Source organism: Ceratotherium simum, chromosome 2 (assembly GCF_057802395.1).
Source record: "Ceratotherium simum simum isolate JZ-2026a chromosome 2, ASM5780239v1, whole genome shotgun sequence".
NCBI classification, from domain to species: domain Eukaryota; kingdom Metazoa; phylum Chordata; class Mammalia; order Perissodactyla; family Rhinocerotidae; genus Ceratotherium; species Ceratotherium simum.
Window position 1 is genome coordinate 84,985,931 of NC_141901.1, and position 26,564 is coordinate 85,012,494.

Here is a 26,564-nt window from a genome sequence, read left to right on the forward strand (position 1 = left end):
TAAATAAGGCAATATTGTCTTCTGGATTACCAGGTTAGCAGGCTACACTCAGGAAGTGAAAGTGACTATAAAGGTACATAGTTTCAAATCTGGGTAAAATTCGGAAAGGTTACACCAACTTTGATGTTACCTGCTCTATGAGGGCAGAATAGAAAGATAGTTAAGAAAAGTATGATTTTGTTTCTTTATATCTACTACTAGCTGCCTTTTTCTATCTTGTAATAAATTTAGGCTTTTAAGGCTTCTTGGTGGTAAGTTAGAAAAGAAAAGTAATTGGAGAATTGAAGGCAAATATGTTTGAGGTAGGGTGAACTGGGAAATTTTTCTGAGTCTCTGTAATAAAAAAATAATAGCCTCCTAATAAAATCTAGAATCTTCATAGTACAAACTTCTGGCTGTTGGCAGTAACCCCAGGGAAATGTTGATCTGCAGCTGTTGGTCCTCTTCATGACAAAAAGGAATGGTGTATGTTGTAAAGATGAAAAGCTGCCTTGTACTTTCTAGAAAAAAATACACCTCTAGTGATTTGGAAAGTATTTATTATCAGTTTGTCCTTGAAGGCCATAGCTGATGGCTAAAGAGGGAGTTGGTCTGGAGGGGGGAACCTTCCTTAAAAAGTAACGCTGATGAGGAAGAAGAAAGTAGTGAAGATGGAAGAGAACCTTGCATCTGCCCCCAAATCTGCAGTAGAGATCTGTCAAGCGTATGCTAATATTGACTGTTAATAACAACCTCCCTGGGGCCGGCCCCGTGGCTTAGCGGTTAAGTGCGTGCGCTCCGCTGCCGGCGGCCCGGGTTCGGATCCCGGGTACGCACCGAGGCACCACTCCTCCAGCCATGCTGAGGCCGCATCCCACATACAGCAACTAGAAGGATGTGCAGCTGTGACAGACAACTATGTACTGGGGCTTTGGGGGAAAAATAAATAAATAAAATCTTTAAAAAAAAAAAAAAAAAAAATAACAACCTCCCTTCATTTATCTCGGGTTGTTTGTTTCCACAGTTAAGAATAAAGGTTATATTGACCTGACCAACCAATTCTATAAAATTGCAATTTTATTTTACCCAGTTTAACTTGATATTTGGATGTTATAAAGGCATAGCCAGACCATGGATGGTAAGACATTTGTTTAAAAAAATTAGTTTTCATCAAAGAATTACACAACTCCCTAAATTTTTATTACTGATATCTTGGTTGAAATAATTTTTTTAAATAAGGGACTCCAGTGCTTTACTAGTGTGTACTTTTAAATGGGGTAGCATGTAGGTAGTCAGCATTTTTTGTCTAATACCTTTTGTCTCTGCATTTTCTAAAAGGTTTTGCTGTATATTTGAAAATACTAAAGCTTTTGTAGATTCGTATGGGAAATGGATTTATTTAAATTGTTTTTTTTCCTTTTCCCCCCTTAGGTTGAGGAATGGAGTAAAGTTTTGTAAAGTACAAAAGTTTCCTGAGGTATGGGCTTTATTATAATTCAGTTTATTTTATGTGGTAGGAACATAAAGCATTAACATAACACAACATAGTAAATTCTTCAGCGTGGTTGAAGAGTGGAGTGGTTCTATTCACTGGTTGCTATGTATACCCTATTAGGATTATCCATTTTTAAAATACTGAGTTACATACCAAGTAAGTGCCCTTACAGTAAAACTGTATTGAACACAGTTTAATCAGACCTTGTAGGATCTTGCAGGTATAAAGTATAAAATTAGAAAAGCCAGTAGTTGTGAACTTAGGAAGTACTGTGTTTCACCATTTCCACATTTTAATATCTGGAATCCAATTATCATAATTGCAGGAGAATGTTTAACCTTGACACTTAAAAGAGTCTATTAAATATACACATTGAATTATCTAGCATGTAAAACAATAGAATTTTATGGGCCGGCCCCATGGCTTAGCGGTTAAGTGCTTGCGCTCCACTATTGGCGGCCCGGGTTCGGATCCGGGCTCGCACCGACACGCTGCTTCTCCGGCCATGCTGAGGCCGAGTCCCACATACAGCAACTAAAAGGATGTGCAACTATGACACACAACTATCTACTGGGGCTTTGAGGGGGGGGGAATTATCTAGCATGTAAAACAATAGAATTTTAAATGATCTTACCTTTTTCTTTTAGATTTTATGCATTCATCTTAAAAGATTCAGACATGAACTGATGTTTTCCACCAAAATCAGTACCCATGTTTCATTTCCACTGGAAGGCCTGGATCTTCAGCCATTTCTTGCTAAAGATAGTCCAGCTCAAATTGTTACCTATGATCTTCTGTCAGTCATTTGTCATCACGGAACTGCAAGTAGTAAGTATACAAGTTTGACACATGTTCTTAGATTAAAAAAAAAGTAAACATCTGAACGGATCTCGTAAATAAGACCTGACTGACCAAAAGAAAACATGTAAAGATGGATTTTTATTTTATTTTAATTATTAAAAACGTGCTAGGAAATTGAATAATTTTACTCTGAAATACTGGAAATTATGTTTTGTATGAAGTTAAATAATGAAGACTTTAACATGATCATGTTTATTTTTTTTTTTTTAAGATTTTATTTATTTATTTTTCCCCCAAAGCCCCAGTACATAGTTGTCTGTCATAGCTGCACATCCTTCTAGTTGCTGTATGTGGGACGCGGCCTCAGCATGGCTGGAGGAGTGGTGCCTCGGTGCGCACCCGGGATCTGACCCCGGGCCGCCGGCAGCGGAGCGCACGCACTTAACCACTAAGCCACGGGGCCGGCCCCACATGATCGTGTTTATACTGGGTTTTTTAAGATTACATTTTCTGTCCTTATTTCATTTCCTCAAGTGATGGTGGTGAGACTGCGTACTGGAAAAAAATAGGAGCATAGTTCTTGCTGTATCTCAGTTTGCACTAGGAACTGGGGATACAAAAAGTAGTTTATCTTCCGTTCTTGTGTTAATGTTGTATTACTGAAATGATTTAAATTTTTCCACTGCAATTCAGGTGGACACTATATCGCCTACTGCCGAAACAATTTAAATAATCTCTGGTATGAATTTGATGATCAAAGTGTCACTGAAGTTTCAGAATCTACTGTACAAAATGCTGAAGCTTATGTTCTTTTCTACAGGTAAGGAAGTAACTCCTGAATAGGCTATTTTGACAAATATGAAAGAATATCTCACTTTGGGGTTGTTAGTGGCTTTGAAGACTTTCAAAATGGATTGCTGAGTGAAGATTAGAAATTATTTTACTCTCATTTCATTATGTGAGTAAAATAAAGTGAAACGTTACATGCAGAATGATCCTGTGTTAAGAAAATGTTAATTCATTTAGTTGAAGGGCAAAGGAATATATTTGGTTTTAGAAAGATTGGTTTTAATAAAAAGAAAACTAGGCGCTGACAGTAGAAATTAAGTACCAGATTTTCTCCTAAAATAGCTAATAAAGGAAGTATTGCTATAAAAATAAATCTTTGGTATTTTTCAGTATCTTTTAAAAGATTAAGTGCCAGCTATTGAAAGAGGAAAACAGCTATTTAGATTGATCTTATTAACAAACATTTGAATGCCTACTGTGTACCAGTAGTTATGAGGATACCAATAGTTAAGATTCAGTATTGCCGCTAGAGGTATATAATGTAATGGGGGGTGATACAAAGTGTTTTTCTCTTGAATAGTTCCCAAGACCTAGTAAGATTCACAGTATTAATGTGTATGCTAAGTCTAATAAGGAACAGGGAAAATCCACTTACTAGTCTAATGAAGTAAAGTGCACATTGAATTTAATGAATCATTGTCCTTCATAGGAAGAGCAGTGAAGAGGCACAAAAAGAGAGGCGACGGATATCAAATCTGTTGAACATAATGGAACCAAGTCTCCTTCAGTTTTATATTTCTCGACAGTGGCTAAATAAATTTAAGACCTTTGCTGAACCTGGTCCTATTTCAAATAACGATTTTCTCTGCATTCATGGAGGTAAGAAGTTCTGTAATGGAAAGTAATGGTAGGAGTTTGCTGTTAAATAATTTACAAATTAGGAAAGAGCCAAGAATTTTCCTCTCCCACTTATTGTCCATTTTCCCATCTGCAGTCCAGCTTAAATGTGTTCAATTCGCTATGGTTTCAGGAATTGGCCTTTTCTTCTGATTATAGGTAATCTGTAGCTTCTTCATAGAACAGATATTTATTAAGTCCCCTGTGCTAGAGCCGGAGAATACCTAAGACACTATTTCTGTTCTCAGAGCTGTAATTTCGTAGTAGAGACAGATACATAAACAGCCAATGACAATACAGTGAGCACTTTTATTACGCATCATTTTTCTCGGCCGAGAGGCATTCAGCTACCCACTGTATTTGTGGCTCTTATCCCTTTTGTCTACATGAATAGCTGGCCCTTTTCCTGAGTATGAAAATGTACTTGGAATTTAACAAAAAAGCCTCATATAGTTATTTGCTAAGTATAACTTAATGCTTTTGTGATTGGCTATGTTTGGTCCCATGATGATAACACCTTAGTGTGGTACCTTGATTAAATTTCATGGTTGAAGATCAATATTCTCATTAATTATTTTTGCGGTGAAACCACAAGAGATAGTAGGAATCTCCTGTATTGGATTTAGAAACCTCAACCTTGAATATTTCTGTAGGTGAATTCTTCTCTTGTTATTTCCCTACTTGAACTACTAACATAAGCCTCTTTCTGTTCTGAATTTCCCTGTAAATCTTTTATGACATTTATCTGTGCCTGTCTTTTACTATAGTTACTTATATAAGTGCTTCATTTCTTCTGCTAGCTCATAAGCTCCATGAAGGAAAGGTTGTCTCTTATTTATCTCAAATTTCCCCCAATACACAGTCAAGACTTAGTAGAGATTTACGTAAGTTAAATACTTGAAGATCTTGGTTAACTGATTTTTCTCTGTTTCAAGAAATATGTTCATCTTTAGGAACATAATCACCAAAAAATGCTTATACTTGCTTAACTTTTAACCTTTTGGGGAGGAGTTTTAAGAATAATGATTGAAAAATGCCAGTAATTAATCAGTTATAAAATGAGTTTAACCTTTGAAAATAATATAAAGGAATTTAAGAATGAGACAGACCCATCTAAACTTTTTTAGGTGTTCCTCCACGAAAAGCTAGTTATATTGAAGACCTGGTTTTGATGCTGCCTCAGAACCTTTGGGATAACCTATATAGCAGGTTTGTTCTTTAAATCAGACAGTATGATATTGTGAAAATCAGTTTATGAAACTGGTTTAAAGGGGATTGGATTATTTCATATATGTTCCTTGTGCTGTATGTTGCTTATGGAGAATATCCCCCCTTTCCTTCTTGCATTCCCTCTGAAGTATGAGTAGGAAGACTTTGTAGCTAGTGTGGCCCTAATCTGGATAATTAATTCTAATTTTTATGTTCAGATTACCTGTATTTGTAAAACTGTGCCTAATATTTAACTCTTGAACTTTAAAGTTAAAAATTTTATTTTAGAACGTTTCATACATAATTTCCTTATTATGTTTTCCTTAGGTAAATATTGAAAATAATTCGTTCCATGAATTCTTGAGTGGCCAGGGGAAGCCTCATGTTTAAAACTTAAGACCATGGCTGTGTGTAACTAAGATTTATATGTTGTATGCTCATTTTTAAAAGCGACTTCTTCTACTTTGTGTTGTTGTTGCCTCAAACATGTTTTGTAGCAGAAGTAGCTATAAGGGAAAGTTGAAATATAGATAAAAACAGGTTAGTCAATAAATTGATCAAGTCATTGACCATTATAAACATAACATCGAGTCCTTTTGATTATTTAATTTTTACATTAGTTTAAGTATGACTGACAATTTTCCTGGGAGGATTTATTCTTTACTAGGCATGTAGCCATTGAGTAAAAGTTGGAGACATCAGCTTTCTTCAAGATTCCTGTAATTATTAAATTCTTCATACTTTAGGTATGGAGGAGGACCAGCTGTCAACCATTTGTACATTTGTCACACTTGCCAAATTGAGGCGGAGAAAATTGAAAAAAGAAGAAAAACTGAATTGGAAATTTTTATCCGGGTAAAAAACGTGATGTTTTTCAAATTGTAAATATGATCTAGGATAAAGATACAGAACTAACAATTAGCGGAACTATATTACGTTAATGAACTGATTGCATGAAAGAGTTGTAATAGATTGGGTGTGTAACAGTGAGAGTCCCCAGGCAAGTCACTACAAATCTAGTGAGTTAAGGTCTCCTTGTGTGGGTTTTAGTTTTCATGGTTTGGTAATAAATTTTGTTTTATGGATTAGCACTGGCAAGAAAGGTCCTTATTGAAATGGTGAATTATAGGTTTCCTTAAGTTAGTGTTTTTCTGAAAGCAACTACCAGACTGTATTCTCTACTTTCTCCCCTCTGTGAAATATAATATTGTTTTGGGGGACTCTCTGTGTAAATATACCCAGTTTCTACCAAGTGAGTGTATTATGAAGCATTCCTTGATTGCAAGCAGCAGAAAGTCTGATCACAGAATCAATAAGAAATGCTGAACAACCAGGTTTTGTGGACAAGGACTAGTATAGTCCCGTTTATCTAGGGAGCAAGAAGTAAGTCTCTTCAAAGTGCTGCTCTCAGTAACACAGCTCCAACTCTTTACGATCCAAGTTACCAGTAGAGAATCCTAGTAGAGTTTGGTCACTTGAGAGGCATGTTCAGTGGTAATCCTACTGAAACTATATTAGATGAAGGGATAATTCTGTAAGAGAAAATTGAGATTCTTTTAGCAAAAGAGGGGGCCGGCCCGGTGGCTTAGCAGTTGAGTGCACGCGCTCCGCTGCTGGCGGCCCGGGTTCGGATCCCGGGCGTGCACCGACGCACCGCTTCTCCGGCCATGCTGAGGCCGCGTCCCACATACAGCAACTAGAGGGATGTGCAGCTATGACATACAACTATCTGCTGGGGCTTTGGGGGAAAAAATAAATAAATAAAATCTTTAAAAAAAAAAAAGAGGGGGAGAAGTTATTGAGCAGACAGAATAGATGAACAGTACATTCCATGTTGTGACTGCCCAGCATGCGCCCGCACATGCGAGCACACACATGCGCGCACACACCTGCTTCTCTTCATAGATTTAGGGCTGTTTTTGTGCCTGTGCTAAAGTAAAGAAATTTTCACATACACAGGAAGATATTACAGGTATGAATTTTTTTGTTGTGCTTGGGCCTCATTTGCTTCCTAAATCTAAGAGAGAAAATTTTAGTTGAATATTAAAACTAATTCATCCCATGAATGCTTAAATAAATGGCTAATGACTGATCCATTAGGGATTGATCAACAGAAGCCATTCTAAGTATTTTCAGTAGAATAGGAGTACAGGCAATGAAAGACTTAAACAGTTACTTAAAGGACTGGGCAGTGAAGGACACGCTGACTTTCAGGAAATGCAGTAAAGGACATGCTGACTTTCAGGAAATGCAGTGAAGGACATGCTGACTTTCAGGAGATGCAGTGAAGGACATGCTGACTTTCAGGAGATGAAGTGGGAAAGGTTGCCATTCTGAAGGTAGGAATCGGGCAGTGGCGCAGAGTGGGTTTCAGAGCCCAGGCAGGGTAAAGAGAGCTTTTGTGTATTGGCGTGGGGTCAGTCAAGGGTGTTGGAACCCAGGCAAGATGAGAATGGATGCCCATGTTGGCTGGGGATTGGTGTGTGAAGGGGCGCAGTATAGTGGCAGTGGTAGAATCGAGGGATTGGTTTCATTTGAAGAATCAATCAAATAAAAAGTGTAACGAGATCCAGGTTTCTCATTGCCAGATAACGGGGTTACGGGTATGGAAAGGGAGAAAACAGAAATGGCCTCTGTGTTATTAGATTTAAGTTGTAGGTATCTTTGTGAACTCATGGTCATACATACATAGATATAGAGGTATAAATGTGTGTATGTGTGTACGAATATATAGAAACAAATAATGTACATATATTAATTCCCTAACTCTGTCACTGAAAGGACCTGGGAGCAGTGATGACTGCAGTAGGATTGAGCATACCTGGCTCTCATCAGATCTTGGCTTCCAAACATCTTTCTCCACTAAAAGGAACCAGCCCTCCTTGGAGAAATGGCAGCTCTCAGGTCCGGAGCAGGGGAATTACAAGATGAGCCTGGAACATCTTACTGTGCCAAAAATTAAAGTTCTTGAAGAATGATAGGAACCTGTCAAAAGTACACAGAAGCCAGCTTGAAGGGACTCCTACTTGGCACATTTGGGACAATTTGAGCTTCAAAATAAATTATAGTAACATTATAACCCATTAAACAAAATAGAAGATGTTGCATCCATACTGATATAAATAAATAAGTGAATAAATTGAAAGGTTGATGAGGAATGGAATATTAACATAATTTCAACTTATTCCCTACAAAATACTTATTAATTATAAAGACAAAAACTAAGCAGAGAAGCCTGGCACCACCTTAATGAACTTATTAAGTGAACATCAGTAGAAATGGAGCAAATCAAAACCATGTGCCAGGATAGGATACAGTGAGAAGAACACAATGTCACTTACTTGGTACACAGATGCGTAATCTGAATCTCAAATGAGGAAAGACAGACAAACCAGAATCGGGAGACATCTTATAAAACAACTGGCCTGTAGGGCCGGCCCTGTGGCTTAGCGGTTAAGTGCGCGCGCTCCACTGCTGGCGGCCCAGGTTCGGATCCCGGACTCGCACCGACGCACCGCTTCTCCGGCCATGCTGAGGCCGCGTCCCACATACAGCAACTAGAAGGATGTGCAGCTATGACATACAGCTATCTACTGGGGCTTTGGGGGGAAAAAATAAAAATAAATGAAATCTTTAAAAAAAAACAAAACAACTGGCCTGTAGTCTTCAAAATTGTCAAGGACGTGAAAGTCAAGGAAAGACTGAGGAACTGTGCCAAATTAAAGGAAATAGGAAGTTACACGCAACAAGTGATTCTTAACTGGATCCTTTGGCTATAAATGACGTTGTTGGATCAATTGGAAAAACTTAATGGAATCTGAGAGTTAGATGCTAGTATTATATCAGTGTTAATTTCCAGATGTTTATCATTTGTGTTAACTGTGGAGGAAAAAGTCCTTATATGTATGAAATATACACCAAGAGTTCTGGAGGAAAACATTTACTGAGCAACTTACTCTGAAATGGTTTAGGAAAAGAAAATTTCTTTTCTTTTTACTGGAGTTTTCTTGTAAGTTTGAGATTGTTTCAAAGTTAAAAAATCGTAAATTGCAGAAAGCCTCTGAAAGCTATCTATGCTGTTTGCCACTGGTAGTTCTCAGGAGAATGCTCAGAAACCTGATAAACCTCTAATCTCAGGTCCCTGGTGGGATTCTCTGAGGATGCTCAGAAGACACAAGATGCTGCTGTTAAAGATGTTAGCTGGCTATGACACCAAGTGAGGGATTCTTGGGAAGATGCTTGGAAGTAGTGGCAAAACCCTGTTTGTGCCATCTGTGGATGCCGCAGTCGTGCCCACAGCAGCCACCAGAATGGGGGAAGAATGTTTGTCTTGTGCCTTCCATATATTGCGTATATCATTGGTAGTGCCTAATCTGGAGCACTACTGGCAAGGGATCACGGAAAAGGTAGTCTCCGCTTCATAGAAGAGAGTATAAGAATGAATGGAGGGCCGGCCCCGTGGCTTAGCGGTTAAGTGCGTGCGCTGCGATGCAGGCTGCCCGGGTTCGGATCCCGGGCGCACACAGACGCACTGCTTCTCCGGCCATGCTGAGGCCGCGTCCCACATACAACAACTAGAAGAATGTGCAACTATGACTTACAACTATCGCTTGGGGCTTTAGGGGAAAAATAAATAAATTAAAAAAAAAAAAAAATTAAAAAAAAAAAAAAGAATGAATGGAAATGATGCATTAACAGACAAGACAGGTCAGCCTGCCCCCTTGTCAATTTAGCATTCATATGCATTCGTACATCTAAGCAACGACAGTAGCAACAGTATCGTGTTTCTGTCTAACGTGATGCAACTAACTCATACATGAATACATGCAGCATTTACCCTATCCCTAAACTTGGGAGACCAAAGTCCCAGTACTCATTATATCCTTTTCTGGGTGATGGTCATTCACCTTTAGTTCAGTCAGTTCAGTCACGATCTCCCTTTTATGTTCTGTATTCTAAAGAATATAAGATTAACCACCAACAACATACCTTATTTGAAATAGTAGAGGAATGAAAGGAAAAATAAATTGGTAATTTTTTACAAACTGGTAAATGTTTACAAATACGTACATTGGGTAAGGAAGAAATATGTGTCTATGGTTGATGACTACCTATTCCATATTCCCTGTTTTCTCAGCCAGCTTCAGCTGGTTATATTTGTGTTTACCTGGTAAACTAAACCAGACCTTCATTCCTGAAGAGTCTGAGCTCTTTGTGGTCTTGCCTGTGTTAGATTTCTCTAGCTGTCTATTAGCTTTTAACTTCTGGATATGGAAATAACTGGATGGTGCTTGTAGTGTGTTGAATGGTGGTCTTCCCAAAGGTAGTTCCATGTTTTAATCCTTGTGAATTGACCTTATTTGTGAATTTGACTTTATTTGAAGAAAAGGGTCTCTGCTTATGTAATAAGTTAAGGATCTCTAGATGAGATCATCCTGGATTTATCTGCATGGGTCCTAAATCCATTGATGAGTGTTCTTATAAAGAGATGCACAGAGGAGAGATACATAGAGAAGAGGTGAAAGCAATATGAAACCAGGAGGCAGAGACTGGAGTATCTAGCCACAAAGCAGAAGCTTGAAGAGGCGAGGAACAGAATCTCCCCTAAACTCTTCCCAGGAAGCATGGTCCTGCCTACACCTTGATTTTGGACTTCTGGCCTCCAGAACTTTGAGAGAATATCTGGTTTAAGCTACCAAGTTTGTGGTAATTTGTTACAACAGCCCTCTGAAACTAATACAGTGGATATAATCTGGTTTTCAGACGTAGTCCTCCTTGCTCCTGTTGGTAGCAGTCATTTTATTGCACCCTTCATATAGCCAGTACTGTAACCCCCTCTTTGCCTCTTGGTTCAGTGACATGAGGAACTCAAAATGACCAGAGGAGTGTCTCAACTGCCAGTCCACTAAAGCCATTATTGTGTCCCTTTGGGAGCTAATACCTCCAAACTAGTAGAGGCCAAAGTTGTGGTGATGCGAAGCAAAGCTTTTGTGAGTACGTCAATGGATAGTGGTAGACAAGCTCTTCCACTTCCTTTACCTGGTACCTGCCCCATGTGTTCTGCTTATGGGAAGAACAGCACCATATGTTGGTTTCTAGTGTGGAGCGTATGCCACATCATATACGATAGTGCCAGCCCCACAGAGTTTTTTTTTTTTTTTTTTTTTTTTAAAGATTTTATTTATTCAGTTTTTTCCCCCCAAAGCCCCAGTAGATAGTTGCATGTCATAGGTTCACATCCTTCTAGTTGCTGTACGTGGGACTCGGCCTCGCGTTGGACGGAGAAGTGGTGCCTCGGGGCGCTCCCGGGATCCGAACCCGGGCTGCCAGCATCAGAGCGCGCGCACTTAACCGCTAAGCCACGGAGCCGGCCCCCCACAGAGTTTTGCCACCCAGGCCAGTAGCTTTTAGGTGATGCCACATGGTAAGGTCGGTGAGCCCATTTCTTCATTTATTTTGTATAAAATGAGTTCCATAGTCAGAAGTAATGTGGGATATCATCTCAGTGAATGAGACATTCAGTAAGACCAAGAATGGTAGTAATGGGAGAAACATTGTGGGTTAGGAAGGTAGACCCAAATCCAGTGTAAGTTCTAGGTATTTCTAAAGCACATGTCCTCCAAGGACTATATCTAGACTATATAAAGAATTCATAGAACTCAAGAAAACAAATATTCCAATTTAAAAATAAGCAAAAGATTTTAAAGACATTATCCTTAAGATATGACTGATCACATGAAAAGATACACTATCAAGAGTCATTAGGAAAAAGCAGATTAAAACCACGATGGATACTGTTACACACTTCCTAGAATGGCTAGAATAAACAGGTGGACAATATCAAATGCTAACAAGAATGCAGAACAACTAGAATTCTAATATGAACATCACTGGTGGGAATGCAAAATGTTACATGCCAAATGACAAAGCAGGTTCTTGTAGGTTACACAAACACTTAGCACATGACTCAGCAATCTCACTCCTAGGTATTGACTCCAGAGAGATGAAAACTATGTTCACAAAAACCTGTACACAAATGTTTATAGCAGTATTGCTCATAATTGTCCTAAACTGGAAATAATTGAAGTATCCATCAGCTGGCAAATGGATAAACAAATTGTGGTATAGCCATACAATGGAATACTACTCAGCAATAAAAAAAGTTGGACTACTGATGGATGCAACAACGTGGATGAATCTCAGAAACATTATGCCCAAGTGAAAGAAGGCAGACATAAATAGTACTATGTAATGTATAATTCCATTTATATGAAATGTCCAAAAAATGAAAAACTATGGAGCTGAAGTGGATCAGTGGTTTCCTGGGGCTGAGAGGAAAGAATTGAGTGCAAACTGGTGTGAGGGAACTTTCTGGGTTGTCAGAAGTATTCTAAACTGGATTGTGGTGGTAGTTGCACAGCTATAAATTCACTGAAAACCTTTGAGCTTTATACTAACATTGGGTGGATTATACCTTAATAAAGCTGGTTTTTTTTAAAGATTTTATTTATTTTATTTTTCCCCCCAAAGCCCCAGTGGATAGTTGTATGTCGTAGCTGCACATCCTTCTAGTTGCTGTATGCGGGACTCGGCCTCAGGATGAACGGAGAAGTGGTGCCTCGATGCGCACCCGGGATCCGAACCCGGGCCACCAGCATCGCAGCGCGCACACTTAACCACCAAGCCACAGGGCCGGCCCTAAAGCTGTTTTTTTTTTAAAACAAATCTATGATTATTCCATAACACCAGGGTTTTTTTGTCTTATTCTACCCCCTCCCTTTTTTTTTGACAAAGCAGTGTGTTAGTATAAAAAATAACACTGGAGTACAAAAATAGGTGCCATTGACGGAATGGAAATTAAGTGTAGTTTCTGAAAAATTGAAAAAGCAGATAGGATCGGATTAAGAAGTAAACCAGGGCTGGCCCCGTGGCTTAGCAGTTAAGTGCACGCGCTCCGCTGCTGGCGGCCCGGGTTCGGATCCCGGGCGTGCACCGACGCACCGCTTCTCCTGCCATGCTGAGGCCGCGTCCCACATACAGCAACTAGAAGGATGTGCAGCTATGACATACAACTATCCACTGGGGCTTTGGGGAAAAAATAAATAAATAAAATCTTTAAAAAAAAAAAAAAAGAAGTAAACCAAAGGCCACGGGAAATGACCACACAGGCTTCAACCTTGGCAGTGACAGCAATAATACTCTCAGCATTCTGTTCCTGCATTGTACAAGGCAGCAAGCATGAAGGTGTCTGCTTGGATAGGGCAGTTAATATGCACACTTGGGTCAGTTAAAGAAACCATTATCTTCGCTTGTAATATCTACAAAGAGTAGTGATTTTCTGAAGTATGCCTTAAAATAAATATGATTGATCCTCACCTCAGGGAGATGCATAAGGACATTGTATCCTAAAAACAAAAGAAGACTTAATAGATGGATTGATGGAAGGGCAGAATAAATGCTGCTGGAGAGCAAATTAGGTACGGAAAGATCTAGCAAAGGGTTCCTCCTAAAATGAAGCACAAGGATAAACAGATGGAAAACAAAGAAAAGCTTCAACATGTTGGGTAGATAAAGCATCCAGTGTTTTTCTAATAGCTGTTTTAGAAAAGAATAGAAGGAAGGAACTACTTTTAGAGCAACAGTTTAGAAAAATTTCCCAGAACTAAAGAAAAACAGATGCCTTTAAATTAATGGGTGATTGTACTTAACTAAATTTTTACAAGCTCCCATCTGGACACATCAGGAAGAAACATCCTAATGCCAAAGATAAAGAAAGTCCTAAAAGTGTCCAAACCTGGTAATGCTATGAATTAAATGGATTCATCTGGCAGAATCAGTCTGACATTACATTTCAGAAATCTTAGTTCTCTAGGGATGAGTTGTATATCACAGAAAGTCCTAACTTTGATTCTATACTTTGAGACAAACATGCCTTGATTTCTTTGCTAACCACCAGAGACAGCCACAACATTTTTATTGCCTTTCATTATTCTATGGAAGCAGCTATCTTGTGTCCCAGAAGGATCCCTACCCTCAAATAACTTAGATTTAATGAATAATACATTATACATTAAAAGGTGATGAGTTCTATGGAAAAGGAAAATATGTAACAGGATAAGACGGATCAGGAGTCCAGCGATGAGGGGAGGAGTCAGGTGCACTTTTAAACAGGGTGATGAAGATGGGCCTCATCGAGAAGGTGACATTTAAGCAAAGACTTGAAGGAGATGAGGGAGATAGTCACATATCTGCAAAAAGAAGTGTTAGCCATGCAAAAGCTTTGAGAGGCAGAAATGTATCTGCTTGGTTCTGGGAATAACAAAGAGGTCTGTATGAGCAGAAGTGAATAAATGAAGAAGAAGGTATTAGAAGATGATGTCAAATCATGGGGCCAGACCATGGAGGTACTTCTGGGCTATTAGAATCTTTGGGGACAATTGCAGGGTTTTGATTATAGGAGAGACATCTGAACTTGGTTGTCTTTGTCCACAAGTACTGTGTACCATGGGCATTTAGTTACCCATCATGAAATGTTTTTAGGAGTCTCACTGCCGTTTCACACTGTTACATTTAGATAAATTTCTTTTTTTTTTTTTATAATTTTATTTATTTATTTTCCCCCCCAAAGCCCCAGTAGATAGTTGTATGTTATAGCTGCATGTCCTTCTAGTTGCTGTATGTGGGACGCTGCCTCAGCATCGCCGGAGAAGCAGTGAGTCGGTGCGCGCCCGGGATCTGAACCCGGGCCGCCAGCAGCGGAGTGTGCACTTAACTGCTAAGCCACGGGGCTGGCCCTAGATAAATTTCAAATACCCTTCATTTTGCTCAGGCTCTGTTGCCTCTACCTCTGTTTCTACACCAGTTTTTCTGTCAGTGGGTTTCTTTAGTTGAAAGTGGTAGAAGCCAGATTGGCTAACTTAAGCACAAAAGAGATTTATTGAAAAGAAAATTTGAATAACCAGACCTCCAGAAATTCAGGAACCAAGGTAGCCCTGGGTATATAGTAACGAAATTGACATTGGAGTGACTCCATTCACCTTTAGGTTACTCCTCTAAAGAGTTCCACTTCTAGTAGAGTTTCGCCTAGTTTGAGTCACGTACCCATTCCTTAGGACTTAGGACTAGGGGAGGAAGTGGAATATCTTCAGGGACTGTCCCACCCCTGTCGAGAATTTATCCTATATATACGTGTATATTGTCTGTGAAGTGACATGTACGAGATCATTCGTGGCAGCATTGTGTTTTTAATAGCAGCATGTCGACCGATACCTTAAGTGACTAGAAGTAAGCTGTAGACAGTGGATGTGGTATGTTTAAATAAGATTTACACGTCAGATTTTTTTTTTTTTTTTTTTTTTTGTGTGTGTGCTCATTCGTTTTTTTTTTTTTATTGCAGTAACATTGGTAACACGTCAGATTTTTAATAAATATATGGAGTATTTATTGTTTTGAAGACTTTGCCTTGACCATCTCCACTTATCCAATCTTTTATGTCCCTTTTGTGTATACTTGGTAAATTTTGAGACATAACCTAGAATTGTTTATTAATGGGTGTTACGATGTATCCTAGTATTAAGATAATTTAGCATCGATGTACATCACATTCTTTGTGTATGAGGAATTGGCCTTATCAGATGCTAGAGTAGAGTGGTTTTATTGTTATGCTACAAAACAAGTTCTAGATGTTAGGTCACGGATTTTTTTTTCCCCCATAGCTCAACAGAGCATTCCAGGAAGAGGACTCTCCAGCTACTTTTTATTGCATCAGTATGCAGTGGTTTAGAGAATGGGAAAGTTTTGTGAAGGGTAAAGATGGAGGTAAGTGGTTAACTGAAAAATGAAATTCTTTGCAGATTTGTTTGTTTATTTAACAAATATTTTTTTAATGTAAATAACATTTTTACTGAACATACCTTTTCTAAAATAAAAAACAGAAGAGTGGCGTTGTTTTACATTTTTGAAATTTCTTGTACTTAGTACAAGACAGCTGCATTTTCATATCTGCTTCTGAATTCAATCTGTTGCAATATGTTATTTTTGTAGAAGTATTAACAGATATTTTTTGAATATCTCTATGCACTTGGGATTATACCAGTAAACAAGGGAGAAAAAGGTCTCTGCTCTCAGGGATCTTACATTCTAGTTTATATTTTGGTTGTTTTTAATTTTCTAAAACCTATGTCATGAATTATAGCATATTCATAGCAGGAACAAAGGAACTGAACAAAATTAGTCTGCTATCTTAATATTGAAAAGTTAAAAAAAATCTGTCCGTCAATAAGATTGGTTAAATTATGGTTTATCCATTACAATGGATACTGTGTGGACTTTAAAAATAATTTGTGTGACACTATTTAATAATTTAAAAATAAGATGTTCTTGATATATGAAAAAGGTTGCAATACAGTATGCATAGTTTGAACTTTTTGTATTTAACAAAAATAAAGGCAGGGCCGGCCCGGTGGCTTAGTGGTTAAGTTCAAGTGCTCGGCTTTGGTGGCCCGGGGTTCACCAGTTTGGATCCTGGGCACGGACCTACACACTCCTCATCAAGCCATGCTGAGACGGTATCCCACGTAGAGCGACTAGAAGGGTGTACAACTCGGACATACAACTATCTAGTGAGTCTTTGGGGAGAGATAAAAAAAGGAAAAAAGGAGGAAGATGGGCAACAGATGGGAGGAAGATTGGCAACAGATGTTAGCTCAAGGCCAATCTTTCTCAAAAAAATAATAATAATAATAATAAAAGGCAGGGCCGGCCCCGTGGCTTAGCGGTTAAGTGCGCGCGCTCTGCTGCTGGCGGCCCGGGTTCAGATCCCGGGCGCGCACCGACACACCGCTTCTCCAGCCATGCTGAGGCCGCGTCCCACATACGGCAACTAGAAGGATGTGCAACTATGAAAACTATCTACTGGGGCTTTGGGGGAAAAAATAAATGAATAAATAAAATTATTAAAAAATAATAATAAAAGGCAAATATGCAAAGGCAAAAAGACCACAAAAATAAAATAGTTTGCCTCTCTTTCTATAGTGGGATTACAGTATTTTTTTCTTCCTTGTGCCTTTTTTTTACAGCTTTTGATAATGAACATGCACTGTACTTCTGTACTCAAGGGGAAAACAAATAAGGTTTTCTTCCTTACATTAAAAAAAGGATGTAGGGGCTGGCCTGGTGGCGCAAGTGGTTAAGTGTATATGTTCCACTGCGGCGGCCCGGGGTTCGCCGGTTCGGATCCCAGGCGCACACCGACGCACTGCTTGGCAAGCCATGCTGTGGCGGCCTCCCACATAAAGTGAAGGAAAATGGGCACGGATGTTAGCCTAGGGCCAGTCTTCCTCAGCAAAAAAAAAAAAAAAAAAAAAAGCCGAGGATTGGCAGATGTTAGCACAGGGCTGATCTTCCTCACAAAAACAAACAAAAAAAGGATGTATTTTAACATTTCATTTTGTAATGCTTTTATTGTTTTTAGGTTTTTTTTTGTGAGGAAGATCAGCCCTGAGCTAACATCCATGCTAATCCTCCTCTTTTTTGCTGAGAAAGACTGGCTCTGAGCTAACATCTATTGCCAGTCCTCCTCCTTTTTTTCCCCAAACCCGCAGTAGATAGTTGGATGTTATAGTTGCACATCCTTCTAGTTGCTGTACGTGGGACACGGCTTCAGCACGGCCAGAGAAGCAGTGTGTCGGTGCGCGCCCGGGATCCGAACCTGGGCCGCCAGTAGACCGTGTGCACTTAACTGCTAAGCCACGGGGCCGGCCCTATTGTTTTTAGTTTAAGTAATGACAATCTGAAACAAATCGAGAACTACATAATTTTTTTTAAATTACAAAGGAATTGTTCTTTTATAGCATTTAAAAGTGCATTTTAACCTGTAATCCCCAAATGGATTGTTAAGAAATCATTTCTAGGGGCTGGCCCGGTGGCATAGTGGTTAAGTTCATGCACTCTGCTTCGGCGGCCCAGGGTTGCAGGTTCAAATCCCGGGCATGGACCTATGCACTGCTCATAAAGCCATGCTATGGTGGCATCCCACATACAAAACAGAGGAAGATGGGCACAGATGTTAGCTCAGGGACAATCTTCCTCACAAAAAAAAAGAAAAAAGAAATCATTTCTATTAGATTTTGTATGATAGTGAGAGAGCCTCTCACCTTTCCTGGTTCTCTTTTGGGGGAACTAAGATCCAAAAAGGAAGAAGCTCAAGAGAAGACAGTTAAGAATTGACTATAATAATCTGACTGAAAAATAATCAATCTGATTATATAGTTACATCCCTCAATTATTTCAGACACAGAAATATGCAAATCTTTCGTGCATTTCTTTGAAAAGTATGCATTTTGATCATTTGTTTTTCCTTGTCACTTAGATCCTCCGGGTCCTATTGACAACACTAAAATTGCAGTCACTAAGTGTGGCAGTGTAATGCTCAGGCAAGGTAAGTTGGACTAATATTTAAGCCTTTACTTGTTAGTGATTTGTCACTGTTAAGAATATATCATCACTAGCCATCTATGCCACTTTTTTTTTTCCAAGCTCAACAATGTGATTCATACATGAAGTAGGACAGATAGTGGAAAAGCTGCCAACGTTGAATTTTTATCTGAGGAAAGGTTTTAAGGCTGTTGATAGGAGCTAGGAAAAAGGATCTCTAACTTTTTAAGACAGACCATAAAATTACAGCTTATAACAGTATGGGCTGATAGTCTGAAGATTCACGTTCCAGAAGTTCTCAGTCATTCCTAGAGGATTCATGCTGGGGGGTACATTGAAAAAGCCTTTGCAGTATGAATATGTAGATTTGTAAATATTATTCTTTCTATATTCACTTAATTTTAGGAGCAGATTCTGGTCAGATATCTGAGGAAACATGGAGTTTTCTACAGTCTATATATGGTGGAGGGCCCGAAGTTATCCTGCGACCTCCAGTTGTGCACGTTGACCCTGATACACTACAAGCAGAAGAAAAAATTGAAGTAGAAACTCGGTCTTTGTAATTTTGAGGATGTAGACAGTTCTAATGAGAAATCATTTTCATTTCCCCTGACATGTACACTTGCAAAAAACATTCCTAAAAGCATGTTTATTTTCTTGATTTTTAATATTTTCTCTCTTATTCCTTCTTACTGGGCATTATGGAAGAATATGTTAAAATGTATAATATACTACAGGTTGGTGTATTTAATGCTAGATAACTTACCAGGAAGTCTTTCAGTGTAATATTTTTGAAAGAGAAGGGTTGATCATGATCATTTGGGAATCAGGTCGTCTTTGATCTTTATACTACATGCAAATCCACAGTCTCCTTTGTAGTTTTGTAAATACTTCTGCTTTGAAAACTTTGTCATTACTCTAAACCACGGTAACTCTGACCAATCTTTTCAGTTCTCCAAAAACCTAATTTAATTATATAGTTTTGACATGGCTTCATATAATAAAGAGCCTATTTTAAATTGAGAGTTGTAGTCAGAAAAATGTTAACTTCCTAAAGCTCAGGAAACGTTAGGGTGTCACTTCTTTTGCACTGCAGCATATAAACTAGCATCTTAATATTTACGAAATGTGTTTTTGAATGTATCAAGGATGTTTTTAGTTTGAGTGGAATTTGTGTCAGCAGATATCAGTAACTTATTGCCTCTTATACTGGTAAAATGTTAAACTTTAATTCCTATAAACCTAGATAGTATTCATTAATATCAGTAAAAAAACTTAGTTTTAGGGCACATTTTATTTTGAGAGCATGAAGTATGCAATGTGTCAATAAGATTGTTGATAAAGCTGAAGCCACTTGCAAAATGATTTTTTTAATGAAATGCATAAAGTCTTTTTCAGTAATATAGTATGCACTGCTATTTGCTTGATTATGTGATGTCAAAAGTTTAACTAAATTCCAAGTACAGGAGCAAACTGTATTACTTTGAGGGTGTTGAATAGCATTCATGATGGCTTTGTTTTGGCTTGGGGCAAGTTGCCACGAGCTAAAACAGCGTTGTTAAAATCAGTTCAATAAAAATTATTTAAAAATGTATAACTTGGACGTTGAATTTATTTGATAGATATTAAGGGTGAAGGGTATAAAGTTCATTAATGTCTTCCTGTTATTTCTTAATCAAAGTATGCAAAATAGGAAGTCATTCAGTGTAGTATTTAAAGTTTGGATGTTTGAAATGATGCACTTATTCATCAGCCATTAAGAGTTATTTGAATTTAAAAAATATATTTATAGTTTTTAGTTTTCTTCTTCCTTATTATTATACTGTGATCCTCGTCAAGGACTGAACGATATTATTGATCTGTCTCTGCATCACCAGAGTTTAGTGTAATGCCTGGCATTTAGGAGATAATCAAAAAAGGTTTGTTTTTAATAGTGCTTGCCATTTATTGAATACTTGTGATGTTTCAGCCATTCTACTAAAGTGCTTTACTTAACATTTAATCCTCGTTACAACCCTATGACTTAGGTCAAGTGGCTGGCCTAAAGTCATACAGCAAAGAATTGGCAGCTTTGGGACTCCAACTCAAGTTGGTGTAACTTCATACCGAAGCTCTTATTCACTGTGATATATTGTCTTCTTTTGAAACAGATTATAGGGCCGGTCCTGTGGCTTAGCGGTTAAGTGCGCATGCTCCGCTGCTGGCAGCCCGGGTTTGGATCCCAGGCACGCACCGACGCACCGCTTCTCCGGCCATGCTGAGGCCGTGTCCCACATACAGCAACTAGAAGGATGTGCAGCTGTGACATACAACTATCTACTGGGGCTTTGGGGGGAAAAATAAATAAATAAAATTATAAAAAAAAAAAAGAAACAGATTATAGTATTAGTCACGTTCACTAATAGCATCTGTCATTGGGATATATAAGATGATAAAGAATACCAGTCTCCAAGAGCATAAATAATTTTTTTGTTATAATCATCAAAATATGTAACAACACAGTAAAGGGGTAGCAGTCCCATAGACTTTCAGCTAAAGGTTGACATATGTGTTGATGGGTGTGAAATAAAAGAAATGGTTTCTCTGAAGATGATTTGCTTGGAAATATTTAAGCTTAGAAATAGGAAAATTGCAATCAAGGGATAGTGAGAGCCTACATGTGTTAAGAGTACATTGATTGGGACCGGCCCCGTGGCGTAGCGGTTAAGTGCGTGTGCTCCGCTGCTGGCGACCCGGGTTTGGATCCTGGGCGTGCACCGCAGCACCGCTTGTCAGGCCATGCTGTGGCGGTGTCCCATATGAAGTGGAGGAAGATGGGCACAGACGTTAGTCCAGGGCCAGTCTTCCTCAGCAAGAAGAGGAGGAGTAGCATGGGTGTTAGCTCAGGGCTGATCTTCCTCAAAAAAAAAAAAAAAAAGTACATTGATTTATAACACGAAGTTGATTAGTTTTTGGACTCTGGAGTCGGTTTGCTTGTACTCAAATCCTAGTAGCTATATCACCTTCCAGCTATGATTTGGAACAGCACTTAAAATTCTCTGATCTTGTTTTTTTCATCTGTTAAATGAGAATGTTGCAGGTTGGGTTTTCCAGGAAGCAGATGTTGAGATGGAGTTAGGAATGCAAATGATTTGTTTGGGAGTAACACTGGTGAAAGAAAATGGAGGAAGCAGGATTGAGCAGGAGTTATCAGACCATAACGCTGACCTGACAAAGTCTCTACCAGCCCCATGGGGAGATCTGGAGCTAAGATTAGCCATTAGAGGAGTCTTGCGTTGGGCAGAAATGGCTAGACCCTAGTACTATCGCCTTGTTCTGTCACTGGCTAGTGGCTGCCTAGAAAAAGAGAGTGACCTCAAATTGACACTGGAGAAACTAACAGATAAATGCTGTCAGCCAAGCACATTCCTCTCAGTTGGGCAGTGAATACTTTCTTGAAGAGTGGTTTGAAAATCTGCATGTCTGCCACACTTGATCATAGGATTATGATAATTACATGTGTGGTTATATACAATATAATTAACATAATGGGCACATGATGATGTGATCTTATTCTCTTTCTCCTTTTCAAAATGTGTAACTTTTAAGGGCACATTATCTGTGTAAGAAGCCTGCTAAAAATGTTTAATCTGAATCTGATCATGAAGGGGGAAAATCAAAATAATTTTTTAAAAAGGCACATTGTGCCAAACAGCTGTCCTGAACTCTTCAAAAAATTAGTATTATGAAAGACAAAAAAAGGCTGATGAAGATTAAGAGAACATGATAGCTAAATGTAATGTGTGATCCTTGCTTGATCCTGAATTGGAGGAAATAAATTTATAAGGAGCAAATATTGGAACAGTTGGGGAAATCTGTACTTTTTATTTATTTATATATTTATTTATTTATTTATTATGTGTGAGGAGATCAGCCCTGTGCTAACAACTGCCAATCCTCCTCTTTTTTTGCTGAGGAAGACTGGCCCTGGGCTAACATCCGTGCCCATCTTCCTCCACTTTATATGGGATGCTGCCACAGCATGGCTTGCCAAGCAGTGCATTGGTGCACGCCCAGGATCCGAACGGGCGAACCCCGGGCCGCCGCAGCCCAGCGCGTGCACTTAACCGCCTGCGCCACCGGGCCGGCTGGGAAATTTGAATATGGAGTATATATTGCATAATAGTACTGCATCAGTGTTAAATTTCTTGAGTGTGGTTAACTACTCTAGTAATGTGAGAGAATGACCTTGGTAGGAAATACATGCTAAAGTTTTTAAAGTTGAAGTCATGCTATATGAGATACATGTCTGTGAGAGAGAGAGAGAGAGCATGCGTGTGCGTGCACATGTGGCAAGAATTAATAATTGGTGAATCTAGGTGAGTGGCACAGAGATTCATTCTATTCTTGGAACTTTTCTGTAGGTTTGAAATTTTTCAAAAAAAAAAGTTGGGGGTGAATAAGCAATTGTTACCAACCCTACTCCCCCAATTTAAAAAGTTTTCTCTCCCTTGATTCTCAAAATAACTTCGTTGCTCAGAAAGGTGGTGATTTGCATAAGATTACATATTCAGGTTAATTACATAGTTAATTACATAGTTACAGGTTAATATTCATATATCCTGAACTATCACTAAACTACTTTCAGTTTTAAAATGTAGTTTAAGAAGGAATAGAATTTCAGAACCATTTAGAATCATTGAACTCAAAAAGAGAAGATGGGAAGGCTAACAGTATCAATATACTTTTATGTCGTAATTAGAAAATATTTGTTTTTGCATCAGTTTAGCTCCCAGTGCTTAGTGACATCCTTAGTGATCCTTTGTCAGTTCCTTGGGATAGCACACTACCACACCAGCTCTTCCAGACCTTCCCTTTCCCCTGGCTGCAGTAGATAACCTTAGCCCGTTTTTGCTAAGATTGAGGAGGTATAAGGTCCATTGTCATCCTTTTGTCGCCACCTCTTAATATTTGGTACCCTCTCTCTTTCTAGATAGAGAAAAAAGCAGCCTTTCTCCTCCCTCTCTGACTTCCTCTGTTCCCCTATTAATTCATTTAGTCATTCAGGGTACTTTACGTGCCCTTTCACTTCCCTCAGTACATTTTAAAATCAAGTATCCACCCCATAGACCTCAAACTTTCCCTCTTCACTAGCACTTCCCCTGCCTTTAAAGTTGCTACATTTTCTTTTACTAGGAAGATGAGGGAAATGAATATTCATTCCCTAGACCAATCTGACACACCTGTTTCTTCACTTCTTTTTTATTGACAAACTTTGTACTTGATCGGTCGACACTCTGCTTCCACTTCAGTATTCCTCCTCTTTCCTTTTCAAATTGACTATCTGGCTTCTATGGCCACCCTGCTCAAAAAAAGTTTTTCTCTTATATGGCTTATTAGCAATCATTACTATTATTATAACAAAATCTGGTAGATTATCTGTGACTAATTATATCAGAAAGAGGCAACTTCCTTGACTTTTGAAGCGACTGCCGTAACTCAAAGAAAGGTGATCAGTTTGAATATACTTGTCACCATTTTGAAGGATTGTGGGTGAGGGGGTTAGGTAAGAAACTGTTTCTTTAGGGGAAAAAACAGGCCATTGTTCAAAACTATTTCAATAACACAACCACTACCAATCATGGCTAATGTTGAGTTCTTAGCAAATGTCAGGTACTAGGCTAAACATGCATACAAACAGATTAATGTGCCCAAGTACATACAACAATTAAGTGTCAGAATTCAAACCAGATGTGTGATTCCAAAACCTGTGCTTCGCTCAGAAGTCACAAATTTCCAATTAGGAAATCCAATGGTTGTTTCTCAGTGACAACTGTCTCCTGAACCTCCCTCTTTAAACTTGTATGGTTCTGCATTTTATCAATTTTTTCCCCCTGCATTATCTGCCTACTGTGCCTTCTCTTCTTTTTGCCTCTCTTATTCTAGATGTTGAATGGTAAATCTCCTGTCACTCTACCTTTGTAAATATATACTGTATTCTCTTATTTAGAGCTCATTCACTCCCTTACTTTCAACTATCACTTCTTTTAAAATGATTTTCAAGTATATTTCACCACCCTTAATGTCTCTTCTAAATTCAAGTCCCAATTACTAACTCTGCTGAATATATCTACTCACATGTCAGTCACCTAAAACTCAATATTTTGAAAAGCAATATAGTCAGGAGTATGGGCTCCAGAGCCAGTATATCAGTTACTTTTGCTACAATAATGCTATGTAACAACCACAAAGGCTCAGTGGTATACAAGAACTTGTATTTATTTTATAAGTCTATGGAGTTCAGCTGATCAGGCCTTGGCTGATCTCAGCTGGGCTCGCTCATGTATCTGCAGTCAGCTGGGCTCACTCATTTCTCTTGGTTGGGCTGATCTAGGATGACTTCCACTGAGATGCCTGGAGCAAATTGGCTCTATTTCTTGTGTCCATCAGGCTAAACCCAGGCATGTTCTCTTGGTTATTGCAGAGGAGCAAGTCATTTTCAAGTTTCTGCGTGTGTCCTATCTGCTAATAATTCATTGGCCAAAGCAAGTTACATGGTGGAACTCAAAATCCAGAGAAGGGGGAATAGATTCTGTTTTTAATGAGAGGAACTGCAAAGTCACGTGGCAAAAGATGTGAAAAATTAAGGCTATTAATGCAATCAATCTACTTTAGTCAAATTGCTTATATTTGAATACTGGCTCTGCCACTTCATAGCTGTGTGACCTTGGAAAGTTTTCTGACCTCAATTTCCTCACCTGCAAAATGAGTACAGGTTTACAAGTCTACCTCCTTGGGTTGTTGTGAAACTAAATGTTTTAAAAGATATAAAGTACATAGTAAGTGCACAGTATCTCTCTACCCAGTTTTGGGTGCAGATAACGCGCCCTGCCAGATGCCTAGTCCTACAGTGCTTTTCACATGTCACCAGTGGCACAAAGTCCAGGATCCCAGTCCATCCCCCTCTATGGCTCTAAGTGTTAAGTAGAATTCATGTCTGAAGTGTGTACCTTTCCAGAATTATGGAGGCATAATTACTTTTGATAGCAACTATTCAGGTGTAGATTGATCAGACGAGCTCTTTGGGTTTAAGTTTCTTCAGTTCTGTGTGTCTCACCCGTGTGAACTTCTGCTACACGACCTGTGGACACTGAAGTGTGAGACTGTTCATGAATATAGAAGTAGGTGTGGTTCTCCGACAGTAAAGTCATGATGCTACTCAGGTTGGAGACTGTCTTTTGTAGCATAACAAAGCACTCAAAACTTACTGGCTTAATGGGGCCGGCCCCGTGGTGTAGTGGTTAAGTGCTGGTGCTATACTGCTAGCGGCCCTGGTTCGGATCCTGGGAGCACACCGAGGCACCACTTGTCAGGCCGTGCTGTGGCTGCATCCCATATAAAGTGGAGAAAAGATAGGCACAGATGTTAGCCCAGGGCCAGTCCTCCTCAGCAAAAAGAGGAAGATTGGCATGGATGTTAGCTCAGGGCTGATCTTCCTCACCAAAAAAAAAAAAACTTACTGGCTTAAAACAAGGATTTATCATTTTTCACAATTCTGTGGGTTGTCTGGGTGGTTCTTCTGCTCCATGTGGTGTTGTCTGGAGTCACTCACGAGGCTGCATTGAGCTGGCAGATAGACTGTGCTAGAAGGTCCAAGAAGGCTTCTAACATAACTGGGGCCTTGGTGCTGACTGTCAGCTGAGGCCCTACGGTTATCTCTATCAAGACTTTTCTCTACAGGATCTCATCTTCCAGGGCCTCTCCACGTGGCTTCTCTCTCTAGGTGGATATAGCCTGATCTTCATTACTGCATGCAGCTGGGTTCCAAAAGGATGAAAGAAAATACTGTAGGCTTCTAAAGGGTTAGGACTGGGATGGCACGGTGTCATTTCTGCCATCTTTTATTGGGAGGGAACTACTAGATATCAATATAACCGTCTTGACCAGCCTGGTGAAGCAAAGGGAAGGAGGTAGAAGGGGT

The 26,564-nt window shown here is 39.1% G+C and overlaps 1 protein-coding gene across 7 annotated transcripts in view; it reads left to right on the forward strand.

Annotated features, from left to right (window-relative positions):
- USP33 (ubiquitin specific peptidase 33) overlaps positions 1-20,201 on the forward strand; it is a 56,907-nt gene extending 36,706 nt beyond the window's left edge. For all 7 annotated transcript variants that reach the window (XM_004431519.3, XM_004431520.3, XM_087448660.1 and 4 more), the window contains 9 exons: positions 1,411-1,456; positions 2,122-2,302; positions 2,969-3,095; positions 3,774-3,943; positions 5,089-5,170; positions 5,917-6,025; positions 15,886-15,988; positions 18,540-18,608; positions 19,010-20,201. In XM_004431519.3, coding sequence (XP_004431576.1) covers positions 1,411-1,456; positions 2,122-2,302; positions 2,969-3,095; positions 3,774-3,943; positions 5,089-5,170; positions 5,917-6,025; positions 15,886-15,988; positions 18,540-18,608; positions 19,010-19,167 — 1,045 coding nt within the window. In that variant the 3' untranslated portion in view covers positions 19,168-20,201. The remainder of the gene's footprint in view (positions 1-1,410; positions 1,457-2,121; positions 2,303-2,968; positions 3,096-3,773; positions 3,944-5,088; positions 5,171-5,916; positions 6,026-15,885; positions 15,989-18,539; positions 18,609-19,009) is intronic.
- Positions 20,202-26,564: the final 6,363 nt, after the last annotated feature.